At 40.3% G+C, this 26,783-nt stretch overlaps 1 protein-coding gene across 3 annotated transcripts in view; it reads right to left on the bottom strand.

Moving 5' to 3' along the window:
- The window catches only part of SPTLC3 (serine palmitoyltransferase long chain base subunit 3), a 127,020-nt gene extending 106,928 nt beyond the window's left edge, over positions 1 to 20,092 (bottom strand). For all 3 annotated transcript variants that reach the window (XR_009535299.1, XM_060123132.1, XM_060123133.1), the window contains exon 1: positions 19,905 to 20,092. Coding sequence is in view for 2 of the 3 variants with exons in the window: in XM_060123132.1 (XP_059979115.1) it covers positions 19,905 to 20,012 (108 nt within the window). In the remaining variant the exon portion in view is untranslated. The remainder of the gene's footprint in view (positions 1 to 19,904) is intronic.
- Between the last annotated feature and the right edge of the window lie 6,691 nt (positions 20,093 to 26,783).

The raw sequence follows: 26,783 nt of genomic DNA, 5'->3' as shown, positions 1-26,783 counted from the left end.
AACAGAGAGTAGACTGGTGATTACCAGACAGTGGGTGGGGAAAACAGGGAGGTGTTGGTCAAAGGGTACAAGCCTTGTTATAACATGAAGAAGTTCCGAGGAGCTAATGTACAGCATGGTAGTACAGCATTACTACCTATAGGTAGTAATATTGTATAGTATACTTGAAATTTCCTAAAACAGTAGATCTAAAGTGTTCTCATCACACGCAGACACACACACACACACACAGGTAGGTAGGTGAGGTGATAGATGTGTTAATTAGCTTGATTGCGGTAATAATTTCATAACGTATACATATATCAAGTCATGTACACGTACATATAATTATTAGTTATTAACTATACCTCAATCAAGCTGGAAAAAAAAAGAGTAAAGAGTGGGGGAGGGAACTTAAGAGACACCCAAGTGCACTGTGTATTCTTTCATTAGATCCTCTTTTTCTGTTTTTTGTAAAAAAAACTGGTAAAAAAAACCATATTTTGAACAACTGTGGAAATCCAAATGTGTACTGGAAATATATATTATTGAGGAGTTAATTTTGTTAAGAGTGAGAGTAGTAGTATAGTTATGTGGGAGGATGCTTTAATCTTTGTCAATGCATTCTGAAGGATTAAGGAGGGTGAAGTGTTATAACAGTTCTAATTTTCTTTCAAATGTTTCATCAAAAATTAAACACATACATAAAGCAATTTTGGGAAAATGTTGAATCTAGATGGAGGTTATACGGGTGGGCGATTGTTATATTATTTTTTCATTTTTCTGCATGTTTGAAAATTTTCATAATAAAAAGTCAAAGTAAATATTTCTCTCATTTATTTTAGGTGTCACCATGCCGGTGGGAAGTAGACTTTTAATATCAAACCATTCTTATTCCTGCTTAATTGATATTCACATGGTAGCTCAATGTTTGCTCAATGCATTAGTGAATAAATTATTCTTAACACTACTAATTAAGTTTTTGTCTTTAATAAATATTTATACATTTATTCATATTTTTATTCAACAAATATAATACAATCCTTGGATTCCCTATTTCCCAATGAGATGATCCTTAAGAAGTGTTTTGACCATTTTTAGTGATTTACAGTGTCATTTGTCTACTAATACTTAATTTATTAATTTAGCTTACACATATATATTTTAAATGATGTATTATATAAAAATTATGTTAATTAGAAATAATGTTTTTGCTACTCTCATACTGTAAGCACTATTAGATTCCACAAACACAGTTTTCTAGACTATATTGCCTTTATTTCCTCTATTCTATTTGAGATGCAGTATTTTTGGAATCTGTGTGACAGTCCCTGGAAGTTTTATCCCAAGCCACAAAATATGTGACAATCAAAAAAACAATCTATCTGATAGATGAATATTTTTTATTTATATTACTTGTTTTTAAAGTAACTTTTAAAAAGCCCTTTTATAATGAGATTTTACACTTGAATTGCTCAGTCAAAAACCCACAAAATATTATTAAATCTTATTAAAATTCCTTAACTCCTTATTATCCATTATATCAGTGTTGTAACTGAGCAGGGCCCTATGCGGCCTTCCCAGAATAGACCCATCCCATGTCATCCACCTGCTGTTTTTCTGTAGGAAAACTTCAGTCAAAGAATAAATTTAATCAGAGAAGTGAGAAAATGCAGAAAGGAAAACAGTCAAGCAAGACAAAATAATAATACTTTAGTCATTAAACAAACTCAAGGACCTTTAGTTCTTCCTCAAGGACTATAGATAATATTCTGAGCCATGTCCTTTGAGCTGTTTTGCAGATACTGAAGCCCCCAGCAGGTGGGAGAAGTTAACTGTATGCTGCCCACAGCACGTAGACCCCAGACCAGTTGGAACCAGGAGGTCGATGATGCTGATTCCTCATTACCTCACCACCGACCAGTCAGAAGAACGACCATGAGCTGACCATGCCCTGCTTTTTGAACACTGTAAGACTTCTCACTACCCCTTCCAGGGTGGGACACACAGTTTGGCAGGCATTAGCCCGCCGTGACCCCCTTTGCCTGGCAAAGCAATAAAGCTATTATTTTCTACTTTACCCAAAAGTCTGTCTCCACGTTTCTATTCAGCACCAGAGCACAGAGGCCGCGTTTTGGCAACAGTGTCTTCTCCAGACAAACCAAGCTAACATTAATGGATGTTGCTTTTGTCTAATATCTTCCCCAAATGCTACCGGGTGGTTTAAAATAATTAAAGTGAGAGAGCATTGCATAATATGAGGTCTTGAATGGAAGGTGAAAGAAAGAATATAACAAATACCTTGTATTTTGGAACATAGGGCACTAATTGGATGTCTTGCATGAACCATCAACATGCTAGGTTCTGGGAATTCCAAGATGACAGACCCCGTCCCTGCTCCTGAGTTCTTGACCTCCCTCTATGCCCTCACACCAGTCGTAGGTCTGATGGATGGCCAATCTTCCTAGTCTAGTGTGAAACTTTGGCTCCCTTCCTGGGTTCTGTTCTGTCTGTGACCTTTGAACTGCATCCATCTCTAGCATGCCTGGTGACTTCCTGGCCCAGTTAAGCTCCACCTTCTGGTTCTTTCCACATCATGGGGATACCCAAGGGGCTTACCTCCTTCCTGGAGTTGTCCAGACTCTAGCAAAAGGGGCTGAGAGCCTCATGAAAAAGGTTTGACTAACTTTTGTGACTGGTTCGGTATGAGGTCAAGGAAGAGGTCATGACAGTATCTGCGAGGAGTGTTATAGGAATGTGGATAAGAAGAAAGCGGAGATTAGAAGGAGGACTGCTTGTGGGGGAAGACAATGAGTGTGCACGGGACCTGCTGAGTTGGGGTTGTGTCTGCTTGCGTAAGTGGGGGTATTTGGGGGCAGTTAGAGATGCAGGAAAAGAGAAAGGCCTAGCTGACGTATACGATCTAGGACTCAACTACTCTGAGGCCCAGCGTGAACCACGGTTAAAGGCAAATGTGATAAAGCACAAAATAAAAAGAAGAGCAGGAAGCTTGGGACCAAAATTTGGGACCCCCTGATTTTATGGGCACCGTAGACGAAGAAAGGTGAGTGAAGGGCATCCAGTGTGGGTGACTTCAGAACCTTGATTTAATGTGCTCACAAATGAACCCCTTGGGCTGACTTAGAGGATGGCTAAGTCACATAGGCACATATAAAAAGAGAAACTTCCAGGACGTTCAACGCCATCCTGTGAGGATCGGTGGGTTTTCCTCTTTTCCTTACCTGGCCCTGTAGCCAGGTAACTGTCCTTTTCCTAACTGTCCTCTGCTGCCCCCCACCTCTCACCACCACCCCACACACATAGACACCTTGGCTTGCCTAATATCCACTGTTTAAGACCCAGTTCTGGCTTCACTTCTTTTTTTTTTCGGTATGTGGGCCTCTCACTGCTGTGGCCTCTCCCTTTGCGGAGCACAGGCTCCGGATGCGCACGCTCAGTGGCCATGGCTCACGGACCCAGCCTCTCCGCGGCATGTGGGATCTTCCCGGACCGGGGCACGAACCCGTGTTCCCTGCATCGGCAGGTGGACTCTCAACCACTGCGCCACCAGGGAAGCTCCTGGCTTCACTTCTTAAAAAGATCCAGGCTAGGTGTTATCACTACAAAATACCATTATAACACTCACAACATTGTATTACAATACTATTTTTAGGAAGAAAAATTATTTAATAAAAGGACAGAAAATAAAGGATCACTTGCAAAAAATAATAGCTTTTATTATCTCTCACTCAGGCCTTCTGAATATTTCAAATATTTTCACACTATTGTCCATTGTGGTGGAGACTGGCTGTGCATCAGACCATTTCCCTCTCCTCTTTCTCATGGCCAGGCTACATGCCCCACGTCCCTTGCAGACACATGTACGACTGATCAATGTGAAGTTGGTAGAAGTGAAATGTGCCATTTCTGTGCCTGGCCCACAAGAGCTTCTCTCACGATCCATCTCTTTCTCTCTCTCCCCTATTGTCATCTGAATTCTGATGGCCAAGGTGACCTTGGAAGCCACACAGTGTCGTCTGCAGAGCTTTGTCAGCCAGGTGCCCTGAATTACCGTGTGGAGCAGAGTCTTCACCTCCTCCCCCTCCAGCTTCCTGCCACTGCCCATAAGACTTAATATGAGTGAGAAATAAACTTCTATTGGGTTATGCCACTGAGATGTGGTGGCTCATTTTTTATGTCATCTAGTATTACCTTAATGAATAGATACTATAAGAATTGTGTTAAAATTCTTTCATGTCTAAATCTTGTTTAGAAGCGTTTGGAAGAAGTCTGAGAACTGAGTTACCTCCCCAAGCAAAAGGGTGCATCAGGACCTGTCTGCACTGGCCAACATTCAAATTTAAATCTGGGGAATGTAAACTGGTGCAGCCACTATGGAAAACAGCATGGAGGTTCCTCAAAAAACTAAAAATAGAACAACAATATGATCCAGCAGTCCCACTCCTGGGTAATTATCCAAAGAAAATGAAAACACTGATTTGAAAAGATATATGTACCCCAATGTATGAGTGTCTCTCTCTCTCTCTCTCTCTCTCTCTCTATATATATATATATATATATATATATATATATATACGGAATATTACTCAGCTATAAAAAAATAATGAAATTTTGCCATTTGCAACAACATGGGTAGACCTGGAGGATATTACACTTAGTGAAGTAAGTCAGACAGAGAAAAACAAATAATGTATATTCTCATTTATATGTGGAATCTAAAAAAATAAAACAAATGAATATAACAAAACAGAAGTAGACTAATAGATACAGAGAACAAACTAGTGGTTACCAGTGCAGTGGGGAGGGGCAAGATGGGGAAGGTGATTAAGATGTATAAACTACTATGTATGAAATAAATAAGACACAAGGATGTAATGTACAGCACAGGGAATATAACTGATATTTTATAATAACTTTAAATGGAGTATAAGTTATAAAAATATCAAATCATTATGTTGTACACCTGAAACTAGTATAGCATTGTAAATCAACTGTACTTTAATTTAAAAAAAGATAGAATGGGATCATCAATCAGTCAATCAATAAATCTGGTGAAGTTGTCAAAGATTCAATTCTTGAGTTATTGAGCATCTCTGAGTGTTAGGTGGTGCATGACAGAAAGAAGTACAGAAGTCAGCGAGAGAGACAGACAGATTATAAACATGGAACTTTTTGAGGGGACAAGTTCTTTATGTATTAACTACTCCAACCTTTCTTTGTAGTGATGCCCAAGTTCAGTCGTTGAGAGGCTCAGTTGCTTTCCCATGGTTTTCCCATCCACCACCAGAGAAGTTAGCAAAGAGGTCAGGGAAGCCCACGAAGAGTCCCACCTTCCACACTTCCAGATTGGGAAGTCAGGGATTCACAGAAAAGGTAGGATGGCTTGGAGAGGACTAAATGGAGTCCCTAGCAGTGTGCCCCATGAAAATCTGTTGTAGGACTGAGTGAATGAGAGAGAAAAAGAGAGCCAAGACTGGAAAATGTTGAGGAAGGAGGTGAGGGCCTTCCAGGACAGGAGAACCAGCATGGGCACTTGTTAGTGAGTAGAAACGAGAGGACTGGGACCATGCAAGGACTTCTGGCTGGACCTCATGTATTGCCTGCTTGGAGATGTGGTGTGTAGTGCCTGCTGAAATTGAACAGGCCTTCTCTGCAGGATAAGTCAGACTTTCTGTTTCAAAGAGCAGTGAAAAAGAAATGCAGGGAAGAAAGATTTGTAGGATCCCAGGATCCTACCTGGGATGACAGCTGGGGTGGAGGCCCTAAAGTCAGTTGGACATAATTGAACTTTGGAACAAAGTGGCTGTCCTTCACCACCCTGCAATGACTGCAATCTTCTAATTTTACTCACAACCAGCTGGATCACTTGAGAGGCACAGAGCTTTTCTGAAGTTATCCTGATAAACCAGAGAAAACAATGCATTGTTGCTTTAATATCATTGAAATTAACTACTACCTACTATCTTCTTGTTCAGTTATGATGTTCTCAGTCCAGGTGAGAACAGCGCTTATCTCTGAGGTGCTCAAAGCTTTTGTGGCCATGATTTTATTTACTTACATGATATTCCTAAGAGGTAGGTTGTGGATAACTGTAATAGAATTAGAATTATCTTCACTTAATAAGATAGTCACAGGGCATTAGGCAATTTCCCCAAGGTTATAAAGCAGGCAAAGTCAGGATGAAGTTGAATTTCTAAAGTGCACAGCACCAGGGTTGAATCAGAAAGAAGCTCTAAGTTAGATCTTTGAGATGTGACAGATTGGAACATGTTTCAGAAATAGCCATGGGGCTGACTCCTTGTCCTTCCCAGGTGGGTACTGGCAGCTGTCAACACTCATGGAACGGCTGACTACCATGTGCTTGTACCTGTGCTAGGCACTGGGTCATTCAGGTAGTTTCTCTTATGGCTTCCATCCCCATGGAACTCATGGACTAAGGTGGGGATAAAACATGTGTACAGAAATACAACTCTTCAGGATTAGAGAGCAAGAAGTCTCCAGTGGCAACATCCTAGAAGTCTAATGTCATTCCATATTTATACATTTGTTCATTTTTTCCCTTCCTTTATTTATTTACATTTTTAATTGCAGTACAGTTGATTTACAGTGTTGTGTTAGTTTCAGCAAAGTGCTTCAGTTGTACACACACACACACATATATATATATATTCTTTTTCACATTCTTTTCCATTTTAGGTTATTACAAGATATTGAATATAGTTCCCTGTGCCATACAGTAGGTCCTTGTTGGTTATCTATTTTATATATAGTAGTGTATATCTGTTAATTCCAACTCCTAATTTATCCCCCCCCCCCACGTTTCCCCTTTGGTGACCATGTTTGTCTTTTATATCTGTGAGTCTATTTCTGTTTTGTAAATAAGTTCATTTGTATCCTTTTTTAGATATCACATATAAGTGATATCATATGATATTTGTCTTTCTCTGTCCTACTTCACTTAGTATGATCATCTCTAGGCATATTTGTTCATTCATTCATCCAACAAATACATATTGAGTACCTACTCTGTGCTAGCTGCTGTGCTCTGTCCAGGTGACACAGTGGTGACCAGGAAGGACAGAACCCCTGACCTCATGACACTCATAGTCTATATGTGAACCGTCCAAAACAATAATCATTAGCCACATGTGGCTACTTACATTCAAACTAAAATCATTTAGAGATTTAGGTTACAGTTGCATGAGCCACATTTCAAATGTTGGACAACCACACATGGCTGGTGGCTACCTTACTGGGTGGGACAGTCACACAGTATTTCCATCATCACAGCAGGTCCCGTTGTTCTGAGGTCTGCAAATTATGGCCCACAAGCCATATCTGGCCTACCCCTTGCTTTTGCTATTTTCTTTCAAAATAAAGTTTTATTGGAACACAGTGACACCCGTTTGTTTATTGTTGTCCATGGCTGCTTTCACACTGCAAAGGCAGAGTTGAGTAATTGAGACAGGGACTTCGTGTCCCAAAGAACTGAAAATATTTACTGTCTGGCCCATTACAGAGAAAGTTTGCCAGCCCCTGGTCTAGATGGAAATACAGACCAGAGCAAATACTTACAGAAAGGGAAATGAAGGATAAGTCAGGGACCTATGGAGCGGATAGGATGGGATCTGGCCTAATCCAGGAAAAGAGAAAGGCCTCCCTAAAGAAGATGATGCTTAAAATAAGATCTGAATAGTCAGTAGGAGTTGAGAAGGTGCAGTGTTCCCAGCAGGAGGAAGAACCCAAAGAACTGTGGGGAGGGAAGCGGGTAGGGTGGTGGGCTGGCAGGGGTAGTGAGGGGGCAGGCATGGCTGTAGGTCAGTTCTAAAAGGGGAACTCCATCCACTTTGTCCATCATTAGTACTCCAGGGCTTAGAAGGGCATCTGATACGAAGTAGGTATCCAATAAATCTTTGATGACTCAATGGACGAATCAGTGGGGAAGTTGTGCAGAGCTCGTTAACTGAGCTTAGGACCATAGCCTTTATCCTGACAAGGGAAGCCATTGACGAGCTGTAAGCAAATGCCGGTCTAAAAACCTGATCTGATACGTGTTTTCAAAAGGCCCCCTGCAAAGCCATGCATGTGAATGGGTCTTCAGGGAGCCCTGACATACCAATGATTCACAGTGACTCATGGCTGTATGGTCGGTAATTTTGAGAAAGATAAATATCATATGATATCTCTTACATGCAGAATCTTAAAAAAGATTATACAAATGAACTTACTTGCAAAACAGAGCTCACAGACTTAGAGAATGAACTTATGGTTACTGGGGGAAAAAGGATAGGGGGTGGAGAGATAGATTGGGAGTTTGGGATTGACATATACACACTGCTATATTTAAAATAGATAACCAACAAGGACCTACGGTATAGCACAGGGAACTCTGCTCAATATTCTGTAATAACCTAAGTGGGAATAGAATTTGAAAAAGAATAGATACAAGTATATGTATAACTGAATCACTTTGCTGTACACCTGAAACTAACATACCATTGTTAATCAACTATAATCCAATATAAAATAAAATAAAGTTTCTCTTGTATCCCTTGCAGAAGAATATTTGATGAAACATACTCGCTCCATTGATCCTGAACTTTTGAACCTATGATCAAAAATCAAAAGGAAAGTGTTTCCTGAGCTGCATGAGAATGAACCAACACCAGAGATGTGCTTTGCCATGGGAGTGAGATGTGTACTGTAGCATCTCCTTCCCGTGCCAGGCAGCTGATGACTCATAGGTGAGTTAAAAAAAGGGTGGGGCTCTGGAAGCACACAAAACGTGGTTGGCTGAGCTCAGGGGACTGAACTTGGATTAGAAACAATGGTTTTTCTCTTTGAATCAAATTGAAACAATTTCTTCTTGCACCTTGATGATGCTGAACTACCATCTCTAGACCCCAACCAAAACTTCTCATCCCCTAAACATGGACCAAAGAGTGTCTGCCATTCAACAACCTGAAGGAGCAGAAAATCCCCCTACCCAGAAAGAGAGAAAGTTGCCGAGGATTCCATTGTTCTTCCTTCCCTGTGTGTTTATCAGGATTTGGCTCATGGCTGTACAGACCTATTCTCCTTGCCTCCTTCCCTCCTCTGCCTATCACCCTATAAAACCACTCACAATTTATGCACATCAAGAGCAGCCTAGGTTCATCTTCAACCTATAACCTGACTCATCTTTTGCTTGCCTTTGAAGACAGAATGTGTCCTTAAAAGAGATGATGCTTAGTTAAATGTATACAGTTTTTTTGGCTGGAATCTTTGGTGTTCATGGAAGGCAGAGCATATTTGATTTTCCATGAAAACATTTTGCTTCTTGGGAAAGTAAGCATAATGTCTCCAAACAACCAATTGCCCAAGAGTATGACAACATAACAATTTGTTTCTTTGCTTCCAAAACATCTGATAACATCCATGGTCACAGCTATAATTATCTGATTAACTTTTCTTACGTGGCATATAATGTTGAAAAAGAAGTAACTTCTCCCAGAGTAGTGCTAGCCTTGACTAATTTTTACCTGTACTCCTGAATCAACCATTTAAAAATTCCATGCATTTTTTTTTAGCCATCATAATTTATGAGCCTTAAGTAATGGCTGGGTGCAAGGCATGGGTCATCTGATTGGTATAAAGATTGATATTACACTTAAAAAGAGAAAACTGACATTCGTGACCTATTTATTTCAGCCATTGTCTCATTTTCCCAGGTCACTATGTGGAGAACTTCTGTATCTTAGTCTGTAGACACCTGATTCAGTGGTTTTGCAAAGAACTGACCGATGGGAAGCATAGCCCCATAGACAAAATGCCAGCCCCTTTTGCAAAAACTTACAAACCAATCCGTCAAAACTTACGTCGGTTTTGAGATTTTCCCAAGTACCCCTAAGTTATTTGCATGGTTTGGCAAAAGCTGTTATTGCCAAGGGCTCCTTCGGGGTTTGTTTTGGATTCTGTACTATGAAAAGCAGTATTGTGTAGAGGCTCTAGAAACTGGCAGTGGACAGGTGTGTGTCTTGCCCTGGATTGGCCATTTTGAGATATGGGCAAGTGTGCCTCAGTTCTGTTCTCTATTCTATTAAGTGAGAAATGTGTCACTAAGATCTAGAAAATGAGATAACATGCTTCTCTGAGATCTGAGATCATTTCTACCATGATTATTCCAGTATTTGAGATGATCTGGAGCCTAGTTTCCTTCAGATTATCAGAGTAGGTGACTGGGAAACATGCCATGTTGCAAAACCTAAGAATCCTTAACGCATCATCAATGTCATTGCCTCGGGGAGACTCAGCAAAGGAACCAAGAAATTAATTGACTTGTGCTCCCCTGCTGGGTCTGGAAGCAAGCTTTCATGATGGCCTGTGTTTGAAAATGAAGTTGAGGCTGTACAAGGGCTCAGAAGAAGGTAATTCTGGGGAGTACACATGCTACATGCCGTGAGGATGTAAAGACAAAGGTCAATGATTTTTAAAGAAAGATTTATAGGAAGTTGTGCTGTCTGGTGTGCCATGTAAAATCACTTTGCTGCCTGGCTATGGAAATCTAAGGTAGAAACTAACATTTTACAAGACTTTTAGAATCTTACAGATTTCTAAAAATTACTAAAACTGACTCCCAAATCTGCTCTTCTGAGTAAGTGTAATAACCAAAATAGCACTTTTTCTCTTGCTGTGAATTAATCTGCTGAAGAATAGAGGTGCTGATTTTTTTTTTTTTTTTTACTTCCTACCTGTTCTTGTAAAGGAACAGTTGACAGAGTTGTATGCACTGAGTAAGGGCTTGAAAAATACCTACGTATCCAGTCCTTTGAGACATTCCTGAACTTAGATTTAAAAATGTCTGGGATTCTTGTCCAGCTCTGTCCCCATCATCCATGTGTCTTTGGTCTCATTATCTTTCTTAGCTCTGTTTTTTTCATCCCCAAATGGGTCAGTAGCACTCAATACTTCACAGCATTGCTGTGAGAGTCCAACAAGACGCTGGATATAAGGATCATCATAGTTGATGCTGAAGGTTAAAGGGGCAAAACGTTGGTTGCTTTTTAAAGAAATCATTCTAAGCCTTGCATGCACCACCATATTTACTTCTTACAACGACTCTATTGGTCAGGCACTACTATTATCCTCATCCTCCAGATAAGGAAACTGAGGCAAAGAGATTAAGCTGCTTGTCCAAGATCATAGAGTGACCGATGTGAAGCTGAAATTCAAGCCCAGGCAGTGCGAAGGGGAGGCCGGACTCCCAACCTCTATATGATGGTTCAGTTTACTAGGACAGTAGGGCAGGAGATGGCAACAATTTATGTGATATTAGGGGCCAGAAAATCCTCCTATTACTTGCCACCCGTGTGGGTGATTATCTGACCTCTTTGAACCTTGGGTCCTTATACGTGAAATTTGAAAGCAATAGGTGAGAATTCACAATACTTCAAAAAGTGTAAATACGTGGTGGGACCTTGTGTGTGGCAGCAATCATTAACTGTAATTAATACTGATTTCTCTGACATGCTTTTCTAAGATAAGCAAAGAAGGAGGCTTTCTCCACGTGGCTCTTATTTTGGGAAATAGGAGAGGTCTTTACATCTTCCATGAGACAAATGCAACTTTGCATCATCAATTTTGAAATTGAAGCTAAAGAATTTGCAATAGCAGATACCACTCTGAGCCATCAAATACTGTAGTCCCTGGCTGTTTGCTTTCACAGGTTGGAGGTTTCAGAAACAAATGCACCTTTCCAGAAAGGCCTTGGTCTGGGTATCAAGAGACCAGAGTGGGGGAGGGTGCCTCACACTGGTGTGACCTCTGAGACAGTCACTTCATTTTGTTGAGCCTCATTCCTCCATGTGTAAGAAGACAGGGCATGGTATGGAATTTTAAGAATTTCTACAGTGAGTTCCCTTCCTGCCAGCTGGATTATACTCCAGACAAAAAGGGAAAATGGCTCTTGAACCCGTCAGATTTTAGGTGTACAACAGGGGAGTTTCTTGAGTGAGGTAGCCTCCTGCTGAGTCTTTCATCTCATAGATGAATTTACACTTGATTCAGCTCACGGTTTTATAAAATCTTTGCACAGTCAAAACTATACAATGAAACCTTTCCCAGCAAGAAAAATCGAAAGGTAGTGTAGGTCAAAATTCATTGAATGGAATTATCTGCACATTTTGTCTCAAAAGAAGAAAAAAGAAAGAACGATGGACAAATATTGAAATCTGGTTAATAATTCACATGTGGAAGAGTTTAGGGGTGAAGTCTATTGATTCTCCAACTTTCTTTGAAATGAACCAAACATATGGTTTGATGGATGAATAGAGGGACGGATAGATAGACAAACGTGTGATGAAACAAATATAGTAAAATGTTAACTGCAGTTTCTAAGTGGTAGGTATATGAGTATTCAGTGTAGAACTCTAATTTTTCTGTAAGTTTGCAAATATTTACAATAAAATGTTTGAGGAAAAGGCTTTTTTTTTTTTCTAGTGATAAAGACATCGACCCTGGGGTCAGTCTGCACTAACTAGAGGTTTAATCTTAGACAAACTTACTTAACTTTTCTATGACCATTTGCCTCATATAAAAAATAGGGATAGTAATAGTATTAAAGTCACAAGGTTGTGGGAATCAAATAAGTTTGTATTTAGAAAGTTCCTAGCATATAGTGTGATGGAAAATTTGTTAAATGAAATTTTAAAAATCATTTCATATACAGGGTCATGAATGGGGAAGCAGATTATTCTGATTTTTCTTGGACATTCAACCCTGAGAATGCAGAATTTTATTAAAACCAGATGACAGGTCTATATACCTTGAGGTATTAGTCATTTTCCTTCTAATCCAGGCACATTTCATCTCCTATTAAGAGGTAGTAGAATCATCAGGATAAATCAATAATATTTAATTTCTATTTTCATCTCCTTCAAAAAGTTGCACCTCCTTAAAGCATATTCCCTGACCCCAAACTTAGAGTATACATAATATTTGGATATCGATATAAAAGCTCGTAGTTACCTGGTCACACAAAAATCTAGTGATTTAGTGATTTTTAAAAAGAAGGCAGTGAATAGTAGTCATGTTCTCCAACAAAGGGTGGGAAACCTTTAATTAATATTAGGTAAATTACTAATAAATTAGTGTATTAATTAATAAGAGGTTATACGCCTTGAAATCTGCAAGAAGTTTGTGTATCATATGAGTGGGGCTTTTCAGTCTTTTAAAGAACCAGGCCTGTGGACAGCAAATGGCAATTGAAATAAACAAAACAAACTGAAATCCGAGTTTTAACAAACACTAGATTAGTAAAAACAGGTGCTCTTTAATCATTGCACAACTATTATTGAGCACCTATTGTGTACAGGCTCCGGTATATGTTCTGGGGATTTGGCAGTGAGATAGAAATCTCTGCCTGGGTGGAATTCCCATTCTAGAGCCAGAGGCAGACAATAGATAGGAAATAAATTCAAGTGTGTGTGTGTGTGTGTGTGTGTGTGTGTGTGTGTGTGTGTGTGTGTAGATGGTGTTAAGTACTAAAGAACCAAGCAAGATCAGGAAAGGGAGTCAGGAAGAAAGTATGTTGCAATTTTTATAGGATTGTGAGTAATATTTGACTTGAAAGAAGGGAGGTGCAGGCACCTGGATTTCTGGGAAGTGCAAATGGGGGAGGATGTGGGAATGTCCTGAGGTGGGAGGATGCAGGGCTGCTGGAATACACTGAGCCCTGGGAAAAAGGAGATGAGTCAGTGAGGATCAAACCATGGCTCCTTGTGGTCACTGTAAGAATTTCAGCTTTTACTCAAGGCTAGGATACAAAAGGCCATGAAACGTTTTCACTTACTAGAAAACTCTCTAGAGCCCTCCCTGCTGTAGAAGTTGTCTGAGGCAATCCTGCCCACAATCCTGGCTTGTCCTTTTTTTCAGCTGACCCAGCTTGGACATGGTAGTGAGGACACCATCTTGCAGGCAAATCCTCCTGGCTCAGCTGTTCTAGGTCCAGCCAATTGAGGCCCCAGATATCCTGGAACAGGGAAGAGCTGTCTCCACTGAGTCTTTTCTGAATTCCTACCCAGTAGAATCCATGAGCATAACAAAATAGTCGTTGTTTAATGTCATTCTGTTTTGGGATGGGTTGTCACTCTGTAATGAATAACTGGGACATAGGGAAAAGGCATGAGGCTCCCGTAACAATCAAGGTGAGAGACAGTGGTGGCTGAGACCAGAGTGGTTGCTGTGGGGAGGTGAGGAGTGGTCAGATTCTGGATATCCTGTGAAGGTAGGATCATGAATTTGCTGACTCATTGAATACAGAAGGAAAAAGTCATGAACGATACCCAGGTTTTTGGTTTGAGCCACTGGAAGGATAGAGTTGTCATTTACTGAGATGGGAAAGACTATAAAGGAAACACGTTAGGGACAGAGGGAGGGAGTATTGGGGGCTCAGTTTTGCACATGTTAAGCTGGAGATGCCTTTGGTCATCCAAGCGAAAGATCAAGGAAGCAGTTGGAAATGACATATATATATATACACATACACGCACATACACACAGCTGCACATATATACATGTACATATAGTAATGAGACAAGGTCAGATCATCAGGAGAAATCTGCAGTTAGAAAAGAGAATGGGTACAAGGACTGAGTCTTGGGGCACTCTATTGTTCAAAGATCAAGGAGTTGAGGAAAACCAGGAATAGACACTGTAAAGGAACAGCTGGTGATATAGGAGGGTCATAACTTGGAAGCCAAGAGAGAAAAGGGCTTGAAGGAGGAGGAGTAATTACTTGTGTCAAGTGCTGCTGACAGACCAAGTAAAATGAAGCCACCATTGGATGAGGGAATTCAAGGATTTAAGACTATCATTTATTGAGCACCTTTTACATGCCAGGCATTGTACTGAACGGTCTTACAATAGCAGTAGAGGGGTAAGAGCTGCAGGCAGACTTTAATAGATAATAGTCACTATTTATCAAGTATCTACTACACATGTGATAGTTACTGGGAGTCTTACATACACTCTCTTATCCAATCTTCACCTTTGCCTTGTGAGGTATGGATCAGAGCCGTGATGCTACTTCCCCAATGTGGCACAGCTAGTAGGGAGCAAAGCTAGTACTCATACCCATTTCTGCTGATGTCAAAGCTTGTCTTCCTGCTATCATTCTTCCTTAAGTGGTTCCCTGGGAAATCCTGAGGGGTGCTGGGATATGAAAAGCCACCAGGAAAGAAATATCTTCCTGGGGAGTTCATTTATACTCAAGGTTTTCAAGGAGGATATAAAAGTAGTTTTATAGTAAAATAAATATTATTAAAATAGTATTATAAAGTGGGGTACAAAATTCTAATATACATTTTTAAATAAATTAATACATGTGGGCTTGTGGTCTGAGTCACTTTGGCTTATGTTTGGTTTTCTCTCCTTGGTAGATCAATTTATGAATCCCTTTACCCTGTCTTCTCTGGAAAGCCTGATTTGTTGGTTCTTCTGAGCAGGGTGTGAGAGCTGAGGTTCTTAACCTGAGGATTGAGAAAGTCAGGAAACACATGAATCCTCTACGTGGAAAATTCTGTAATACAGAAAGTATCTATCAGCTTCTCAAAGGATTTTTGACTTCCAAAAGGATAAGCTCCACATGGCAGAGAAAGAACAGTCAGGTATAAGTTGTAGTTGACTGGATAATCATAATTTACACATAGCCTTTTCCTGGGCAACTTTTGAAGGCCCAGTTATACCATGTCTAGAGAATAATAATGGTGACCAAGCTATATGAGTTCATTGTCTAACAAAAGGTTTGTGTGTCACTTCCTACAAAGTCTGAGAGATGAAGTTTGAGCAGTGAAATGGTATCAGTTCTATGACATTTTGTCATCTAATATTTGAAGTCAGGTTTAGTCAGAGAAATCTAGTACAACTGGTTGGGTCATAATTGTTCCTAAAACTTCCATACTCCAGGATCAAGTATTAATGTAACAACTCAGGAAAATTAAGATGTAAGATACATCTATTGCTTTTAGAAAATATAAAGTAAGTCTAAATTAAGAAGATCCAAATTCCCTGAATCACTCTATTTATGACCTCTTATTTTTCTCATCCTATTTGCCTATAGTTCAGAGATTACAGATTTGTGGCTGGTAGCAATGTCTCATTGAACTCTACACTATTGGAGATTTGAAGCATTAGATGCCAATACTTAAAAATCAGGATATTCTCTCTCCCTCCCACTCCATCTGGATTTCCAGTTTCTTTTGAAAATCATAAGATCTGTCAACATAGGACCTGCTTTCTCTCATGGTGACAATGAGCTTTGTTCAGGTAAACCCATGCTTACCACTTCCTGTTGTCCACACCAGGCCTTACCAGCCTGCTGGGCATTTGTAATCTTAACCTCTGCTGTAATCAAATGATATTCAATGTGGCAAAACTTTTGGTTGAAGCAGGATTTAGAGGGAACTGTGATGGATGAAGTACATTGTGGAGAACAATTCTGAATACTTCTCTGAACTATGTTCATAGTGTTTGTTTGTTTGTTTCCAAAGGTTTAATCTAAATTGTGAATTACTGGGCCAATGACTTTCTTTCTAATATGGTGGCAACAACTTCTTCTCACATGAATTTACAGGTTGATATACTTTAGAATTCCAGTAAAACTGCATTAGTTCAGGCCAATTGAGACAAGTTGACAATACTTAGTAGAAAGATTAAATCAAGTGTATTTCAAAATAAATGTAGTGGATTTCTTGAGAGTAATTAGGTTAACATCAATCTACCCCTACTTGTGTTTCTAAAGAGAATCATTTTCTAGGAAACTTTAACCAATAGGTAAAATTAATTTATAATTGGCAGATATTAAATATACTTTAAAACACATATTCATTTAATTAACAAAACATCTGAACCAGAACACATACATGCTTCTTTGCCTGCTCTTTCTTCATAGATAAGGCAACAAGTTACAGACCTCCTCAGATTGAACAATTACACTTCAGTTTTGACAGCATCCAAGTGATTGTGCTTTTGTATAGTTGATATTTGAGTTCATTGTATTTGGTTTTACCAGCTGGACACTCATCTTAAGCATACAGTCCTTATGCAAAACACAAAACAAAACACAACAAAAGTGTAAAGCTTAGGGAAAGGCATCTTTGCCAAAGATTGATGGCCAAAACAAACTCTTTCCTCAAAATGAAAGCACTGAAAATGGTTGTAATGAGACTGTACAATGATTTTTCTAGGCATTTTAAAGAAATAGAATATACATGTGTTTACATGTTTATTGTTGCTTAGCAAACCACCACCATACTTAAAACAACAATCATTTGTTTGCTTGGGACTTCCCTGGTGGCACAGTGGTTAAGAATCCACCTGCCAATGCAGGGGACACGGGTTCAAGCCCTGGTCTGGGAAGATCCCACATGCCGCGGAGCAACAAAGCCTGTGCACCACAACTACTGAGCCTGTGCTCTAGAGCCTGCGAGCCACAACTACTGAAGCCCACGTGCCTAGAGCCCATGCTCCGCAACAAAGAGAAGCCACCTCAATGATAGGCCCACGCACCACAGCGAAGTGTAGTTTCCACTCTGCCGCAGCTAGGGAAAGCCCGCACACCGCAATGAAGACCCAACGCAGCCATAAATAAATAAAGATATTAAAAGTCTGATAAGCAAACCCAGCTTAAAAAAAAAAACAACAATCATTTGTTTGCTTAAGGATCTGTAATTTGGGCAGAGCCCAGTGGGGACAAGTCATGTGTACTCCATGAAGTATAATTGGAACAGATAGACTCCAGGGATGGAGGATCCACTTCTAAGATAGCTGACTCACACAGTTTACAAGCTGGTGCTGCATCTTGCACCTTGCCTACCAGCAAGGATACCTGGTTTCTCTCTACTTGGGCTTCTCTTGAGCTGCTTGGGCTTCCTTCAAATGTGGTGGCTGGGTTCCAAGAGTGAGTGTTCTACGAGGACTGGGTTCAAGCTTCAAGGTTTTTGGTAAAGACTCAGTTTGTTTAAGGTCCTCAAAGCAAAATGGACTAAAACCAGTGATTAAGGATCATGATAGTAAAGACAACTTCATCTATATCACAGAGGGGAAAACAGGCCTTTGTCTGCCCGACTTCACTAAGAACTCAGCAGGGTTTCTTCTTTCTGGAACATACTTTTTAAGCCATAATTGAGGCTCTCAGTGGGAGCCAATTTCAACTAAGTAACACCTAAATATATCTGAGCAAATAGGTTCTGGATGGTCCTTCCTTCAGAAAGAGCCGTTGGAAAAGGCAGTAGCCTCCCTGGTATTTCCTGCTGCTCTTAGGGAAGCTTCAGTGTCCAAAGATATTCACAGTCTTGTAGGAGCACTTAGTAATGAACCTTTAGGATCCTGGCTCGTGTCCTTAGGAATGGTTGTAACCATTTAGCTAAGTCTCTAACCTCAGACACTAGAAGGTGGTTACAAAACCAAGATAAAGTAGAGAGAGAGAGAGAGAGAGAGAGAGAGAGAGAATGGCTTTGAGGGCATCTCTACCCAAATGAGAGCCTTCAGGGTCATAATGGTCCAGAGGGTGAGAAGGCCAGTGGCCAGTGTTACAGCCATTTTAGGGGCAAAGAGTGTCTTGAGTGGTAGTGGTCTGATTCGATACAGCGATGAATAGATGGTGGGTATTAGTATGATTGCCCTCGTGCAAAGAATGAGAGTTGAGTATTTTCTCTTCACATTATACTCATCTGCGAGAGGCCAGACCTGAGGTTTTAGGTAGACAATTCCAAGGCTAGGGCAATGTCTTTTGTTAAGAGGGGAACCTATTTGGGGGACCACAGCCTATTCACACACAACCCAGGCTCCAGAGTGCCCCCCCCCACACACCTCTTTCATTCCACTGAACACACAAATTTCCTTCACTGAATGGTGGGCTGGCCCCCAGCCAGCCCCACCTGTCCTGTGATCTTAGAACAATCTCACTGCCCAACCTCCCCACCCCCGACCCCAGTTCTCCCGCACAGATTCCTTGCCCAGCTTCTCATTTTGCAATAGTGAAGCTGCCTGTTTGGCTATGCTAACCTGCTCCCAAGCAGGTGAACTCACCCCTGCTGCTCAGAACAGAGGACCTGGGCATCCAATGGGAAGCTGGCAATGGCCAGCCTGTTCGTAAGCAGCTTGCAGACCCGGCTCCCTCTTTGAATGAGCTGACAACATTTCTTGGGTTCTTCCCCTTCCTCAGTACATTCCCCTCAAACATTCTGTCAGAGCAGGAGCCAAAAATTTTTACAAAAAGTATCACATGGGAAAACAATTCAAAGTCTGTTTGGTTCCTGTGTGCAGCCTGTAACAATAAGCCGCACTTTCTGAAGTGTCTTAAAAAGGAATGCTTGTGATGTCAAGTTTCAAAGAAAGACTTTGGCCCCGAATCAAGCTGTAAGCTATGACAAGGCCCCACCAAACACCAAAAAGAAGTCCCCTTTTAATCCGAGAGGCACTCCTCACGTACCAGGGGAAAACCTACTCCACGTAATCTCAGCAGCGTTTACTTTCACTTCCTCTTTTTTTCCCCTATGAAGTTTGATGCATGCAGTCTGTTGTGATTTCCTGATAGACTGAAATTTAGCTGGAGAGTTTTAGCCTTCACAACTGTTTTCTCCAAAATGCTTGAGAGAAAACAAAAGTCTAGCAGGGACGTTTTTATGTTAAGGGTTTAAGGCTCTTGGATCTACGTGTGTCCTGTCTTGTACAGAGAAGAAATTCCCTCCTTAACCCACATCCAAACTTTTTAGTAGCCAAGCATTTGAAATTAGCTGAAGTAAGGAGTCAAAACACAGAAAACACTTCCTGCCAAGAACTTTCAGCTAGGACAGCTTCAAATAGCTTTACAACAAATATTGAAATGTTCAGGTCTTTCAGAGTAAGGGGGAGGGATTGCCTCTTACCTGGGCTTCTTTCACCATCCCGTTCCTTGTGCAGTTTTTTCTGTGACAGTGGTCACTCTGATTGTGAAGTGTTTCATTGCAAATAGCACCACCTCCAGGATCAACCATTTGTGTGAAATTGATGGAAGTGGCAGATTTTCCTCCAGAGGCTCTTGGCAAGCTTGACTTTTGAAGCTGGTGAGGGAATGGGATAAAGCACTTCAGACTGAGTGCTTGAAGGAATCCTACCAATCAGGCTTTTCCAGAAGAAGAGCGACAGCCTATCTTTTGGGAAGATCTTTGAAGCTAAAAACAAATGATTACCTTTACACTCTTGAAATCAGAATGTGGCCTCCATGGTAACAGAACTGCTCCTGAAACTACAAAGGAGATTGCCAGCTCCTTGCCTGGACTGAGGCAACCAGGAGGCTGCAAAGCCACTGGCAAACTGTGAGGAGGCCAGCAGGGAGGTGGAGAATCTTTTAAAGACACACACACACACACACACACACACACACATGCCACTGTACACTCCCCAGGTGTCTCCTACGGAGGACAGTCAGTGCCAAATTGACGTCTATCCCCTTCTCACCTCCCTCCTGCATCTAATTACATTTTTGTTTGTAAACCAAGGTCAAAGTCAACACTTCTTTTTGCGGTAAAGTAACATTCAGAAGTGGTTGCCAGGGGCCACAGGGAGGAGAGATAGGAAGCTACTGTTTAATGGGTACAAGTTTCTGTTGGAGAAGATGGGAAAAGTTGGGGCGACGGATGGTAGTGATGATTGCCATGTGAATGCCACGGAACTATACACTTCAAAATGGTTAAAATGGTAAATTTTATGTAATGTATATTTTACCATAATACAAAAATGGCAAAAAGACAATTCAGAACCCACCTTATGTTAAAACCAGTGACATCAGGACTTCCCTCGTGGCTCAGTGGTTAGGAATCCACTTGCCAATGCAGGGGACACGGGTTTGAGCCTCCATCTGGGAAGATCCCACATGCCGTGGAGCAACTAAGCCCGTGTGCCACAACTACTGAGCCCGCGTGCCACAACTACCGAAGCCCACGTGCCTAGAGCCCGTGCTCTGCAACAAGAGAAGCCACCGCAATAAGAAGCCCGTGTACTGCAACAAAGACCCAATGCAGCCAAAAATAAAATTAATTAATTAATTTAAAAAAAGTTCTTGGTGAAAATGAAAAAACAAGCAAAACAAAAAACCCCAGTGACATCAATGAGAGGTACTGACTTATCCAGAATTCTGATAAGACAGAAGTCTGGGAGACAGGATATTTGGTTTCTCATTATAGCTGCATCACCTTGATCATGTGACCTTGGGAAAGTGATTTTTCTCCCTTTTTGCCTCAGTTTCTCCAGCTATAAGATGAGATAAAACATTTTTTGTGGGCTAGCGTCTGATGAAGTAGTTTGTTACAGACATAGGTGTTGTGAGGTAGCATCCCAGTCCTGACACCTCTGGTTTACTCATCAACTCCTATTCTCTCAATGCACCAGTCACCAGAGAGGTCTGTTTTCTCCTCTCACCATCTAAAGGCATTGTGGTGACATGGTTGGTTGGACAGTGTCAATCATTTACAGCCTGTTGAATCCTCGCCCTCATGGTTCTCCTGAATGGAGGCTTCTTTAACATCAGACACTCAGAAAAGAAACCCATTTATTGGGTCAGGAGGCACAAACAAACAAGAAGCACAACAAAAAGACAGACATAGTCCTGTTGTCAGAGCCTCACTTCCTGGTTCTCGGTTCTCTTGGGCAGGGTTTGTTTCCCCTCTAGGAAGATGTGGCAAACAGAGGAAGTGATATAATGCCTCTCCCAAGCATGATTAGCCTGTGAAGGTGTCCTTTTCCCCCATCCCACAGAGACCTAGAGGAATAAAATAAGGTCTTGGGCCAAATGATGGAATAAATACCAAGTGTGCCCTCCCTTTCATGTCTCAAGATGAGAATCTTTATTGCATTTCTCCCAACCTTTGTCATCAGAGCAGAACTTGTCTCTTCAGTGGCCGTTACAGTAGGATTTGGGAGTTGAACCTGTGTTGGCTTATTTCCTTCTAGACTTAACACAAAAAAGAGAAGAAAAGGGAAGAGGGGGCACTGATAACTGCCGGCATGACTGCCTCCGTTTAGAAAGACACACTGAAGACATGGTGTTATTTTGACTGAGCTCTACTGACCCGTACAAAGTTATTTTTTGAATAAGAATTTTGAGATAAAACTTATGAACCTTATATGCTTCCTCCCCTTCTCCGTTTTTCCCCCTCTTCTTCCCTCATCACTGTCCTCTTTTGAATTTCCTTTCATCCTTCTTACTCCTCTTCATCTTATTCTCATTTTTCTTTATCTTTTTCTTTTTTTTTTTTACAAGGGGGCAAAAACCACAAATAAAGAAAACATGTCAAGGGGAGGGGAGATGGATAAATCAGGAGTTTGGGATTAAAATACACACACTACTATATACAAAATAGTTAACCAACAAGGACCTACTCTATAGCACAGGGAACTATAATCAATATCTTGTAATTACCTATAATGGAAAATAATGTAAAAAAGAATATGTATATTTATATATACATGTATAACTGAATGACTTTGCTGTACACCTAAAACTAACACAACATTGTAAATCAACTGTATTTTGATAAATTTTTTTAAGAAAGAAATGAAAGCATGTCAAAATGCTGAAATCTTCTTCTTTTTTTTCCATTCCTAATCTCAATTGCCAAACTTAGGTAACCATACGTTAACCTTCAGGGAGTATCTACTACATGTTCTCACTTTTGAAACTTGTCTACTTGCCATATTGGAATATGTGAATTTCTGTGTGCACAGAATCATCCTAACACTCCAACCATCTGGTATCAGGTACCGTAGATGTGTACAATCAGTGTGCCTATTGTTTCATATCACCTCCAGTCAAAATAAGTGTGGAGATCTGTTTGAGTGAGTGGTGGCTTTCAGTTTTAAGATATCAATTGCTATTGGTCTGAATGTTTGTATCCCCCCAACACTCACATGTTGAAATCCTGACTCGCAAAGGTAAAGCTATTAGGTGGTGAGGCTTTTGGGAGGCCCCTTATAAGAGGCCCAAGAAGCTCCCTTGGTCCTTCAGCCATCTGGGGTTACCTCGGAAAGGTGGCTGCTTAGGACGCAAACACTCACCAAATTTTCTAGTGCCTTGATCTCGGACTTCTCAGCCTCCAGAACTGTGAGAAATAAATTTCTGTTGTTTAACAGCTACTTAGTTCATGGTATTTTGTTACTGCAGCCCGAGTAGGCTAAGAACTCAATCAACACTAAAACACAAACTAAATATCGAGTATGATTCTGTGTCTCTGAATAACTAAATGTATTTCAGATCAACCAGTAAACTCAACAGACGTTTGAATAACTACTATATATTAGGCTATTTGCTCAGCCCTTTTACACAACAATGAAAAAGACTGTTGCAATCTCCACCCTCACAGGACCAGGAGCAGCACCTGCATATCTTCTACTTAAGAGATGTCTTAATCGAAGTAGCACTATTTACAATAGCCAGGACATGGAAGCAACCTAAGTGTCCATCAACAGATGAATGGATAAAGAAGGTGTGCCACATATATACAATGGAATATTACTCAGCCATAAAAAAAATGAAATTGAGTTATTTGTAGAGAGGTGGATGGACCTAGAGTCTGTCATACAGAGTGAAGTAAGTCAGAAAGAGAAAAACAAATACCGTATGCTAACACATATATATGGAATCTAAAAAAAAAAAAAGTTTCTGAAGAACCTAGGGGTAGGACAGGAATAAAGATGCAGATGTAGAGAGTGGACTTGGCACGGGGAGTGGGAAGGGTAAGCTGGGACGAAGTGAGAGAGTAGCATTGACATATATACACTACCAAATGTAAAATAGATAGTTAGTGGGAAGCAGCTGCACTGCACAGGGAGATCAGCTTGGTGCTATGTGACCACCTAGAGGTGTGGAATAGGGAGGGTAGGAGGGAGGCCCAAGAGGGAGGGGATATGGGGATATATGTATACATATAGCTGATTCACTTTGTTATACAGCAGAAACTAACACAACATTGTAAAGCAAGTATACTCCAATGAAGATGTAAAAAATAAATAAATAAACCTGCCCATTAGTGTATTAGAGGCAAAGATCTAATTAGTTAATGATGACCTTGTGGTATTTCCTGAAGGGACGTTTTTTCTTGCCTAGATACCAGCTCCTAGGCGTAGACAAGAAAGGGGTGCTCAGAGGCTTGATAATGTGTTCTGAAAAAGCTCTGGGAACAACTTAGAGATGGAAAGTTAGCAGAAAATGGAGGGAACAAACAAAGCAAATGGTCAGAATTATACAATGTATAGTAATCCATTAATTCTCAGTGATTCAATCTTTACTCATACAATAGAGGGTGATGCTGATGCAAAAACTAAAGTTCCAACAAGTTAGGTGACTTTTCCAAAGCCACATGGTTATGTGACAGAAGTATGTTTTGAATCTAGAATTTCTGGGTCCAGAGCAAGTCCTAGATATGATATCTCTCTTTCAGCTGTTATCTTGAAAATCATCAACCACCAAGAAGAAAAGAAAAACAGAAACTGTTATGATTTGGGAAATTTCATTGAATTGGCCAAATAATAAAAAATATTTTATTTTGCGTTTCTGATCCATTAAAATCCTGTGATTTATTAAAAAGATGTAATGACGTCATAATATCTACTGGAATTTGATACTCTGGGATTCCTCTACAAGGAAGTACATTTCTCAAAGAATTCAGTCTGGAAAAATTACCAGTGTAGAGACAATTCAGTTGCAAAGCTTTTCTTATCCATAGTTTGTAAACACCATGACAGAAGGAGGCTAGATACCAACATTACAGATATCAGATATTAGTCTGTTTTTTTTTTTTTCTATCAAGACATTCGCTAATAGGATGACAATGCTATTTTAAGTTAGAAAAAAACACAAACCAGTTATTGATTACTACCCCAATGTCTGCAACAGTGGGATAATTCTGCTTTTCTTCTTGGAATAATTCTCCAGGGACAAGTGTCACCCAAGCTCTTATAGTAGCAATTACCTTCAGAATGTCCCTTACCAAAGAACAGGCAGCTTCTCCTACCAGTGGATGTCCCAACTGCTTGCTTATGAAACCAAACATCTATTAAAGAAACCCAAAAACCTTTAGGGCTCAGACTCTCTCAAAACATAGACTTGGTACTTCTAAGAAGTACTTGAAAGCCAATATCATAATTCTAGATACTTGGGGATGAGCTTCTCAAAGTCACTGTATTTTGGAGGCAGGGGATAGCTACCCAATTTTGTTAACCCCTCAAGCATTTTTATTTCTGTCAACATGATTTTTTTTTTCCATAGGGGGTTCTTTGTATAAAGGCAAAGGACTTACCTACTAGATTTTCTTTTTTTCTTTGAATTTTATTTATTTATTTTTATACAGGTTCTTATTAGTTATCTATTTTATACATATTAGTGTATATATGTCAATCCCAATCTAACAATTCATCCCACCCCCCAACCCCCCTTTCCCCCATTGGTGTCCATACATTTGTTTTTTCTACATCTGTGTCTCTATTTCTGCCTTTCGAACCCTATCATCTGTACCATTTTACTAGATTCCACATATATGCGTTAATATATGATATTTCTTTTCCTCTTTCTGACTTACTTCACTCTATATGACAGTCTCTAGGCCCACCCACATGTCTACAAATGACCCAATTTCACACTTTTTTTTTTTTTTTTTTTTGCGGTATGCAGGCCTCTCACTGCCGTGGCCACTCCCGTTGCGGAGCACAGGCTCCAGACGCGCAGGCTCAGCGGCCACGGCTCACGGGCCCAGCTGCTCTGTGGCATGTGAGATCTTCCCGGACCGGGGCATGAACCCATGTCCCCTGCATCAGCAGGCGGATTCTCAACCACTGCACCACCAGGGAAGCCCCGCCAATTTCATACCTTTTTATGGCTGAGTAATATTTCGTTGTATATATGTACCACATCTTCTTTATCCATTTGTCTGTCGATGGGCATTTAGGTTGCTTCCATGACCTGGCTATTGTAAATAGTGCTGCAATGAATATTGGGGTACATATGTCTTTTTGAATTATGGTTTCCTCTGGGTATATGCCCAGTAGTGGGATTGCTGGGTCATATGGTAATTCTATTTTTAGTTTTTTAAGGAACCTCCATACTGTTCTCCATAGTGGTTGTATCAATTTACATTCCCACCAACAGTGCAAGAGGGTTCCCTTTTCTCCACATCATCTCCAGCATTTGTTGTTTGTAGATTTTCTGATGATGCCCATTCTAACTGGTGTGAGGTGATACCTCATTGTAGTTTTGATTTGCATTTCTCTAATAATTAGTGATGTTGAGAAGATTTTTATGTGCTTCTTGGCCATCTGTATGTCTTCTTTGCAGAAATGTCTATTTAGGTCTTCTGCTCATTTTTTGATTGGGTTGTTTGTTTATTTAATATTTAGCAGCATGAGCTGTTTATATATCTTGGAGATTAATCCTTTGTCCATTGATTCATTTGTAAATATTTTCTCCCATTCTGAGGGTTGCCTTTTCATCTTGTTTATAGCTTCCTTTGCTGTGCAAAATCTTTTAAGTTTCATTAGGTCCCATTTGTTTATTTTTGGTTTTATTTCCATTACTCTAGGAGATGGGTCAGAAAAGATCTTGCTGTGATTTATGTCAAAGAGTGTTCTTCCTATGTTTTCCTCTAAGAGTTTTATAGTGTCTGGTTTTACATTTAGGTCTTTAATCCATTTTGAGTTTATTTTTGTGTATGGTGTTAGGGAGTGTTCTAATTTCATTCTTTTACATGTAGCTGCTCAGTTTTCCCAGCACTATTTAT

The sequence above is a fragment of the Lagenorhynchus albirostris genome, chromosome 15 (genome assembly GCF_949774975.1).
Source record: "Lagenorhynchus albirostris chromosome 15, mLagAlb1.1, whole genome shotgun sequence".
Taxonomy (NCBI): domain Eukaryota; kingdom Metazoa; phylum Chordata; class Mammalia; order Artiodactyla; family Delphinidae; genus Lagenorhynchus; species Lagenorhynchus albirostris.
The sequence above is the reverse complement of the archived record's forward strand: the minus strand, read 5'-3'. Positions and strand labels throughout refer to the sequence as shown.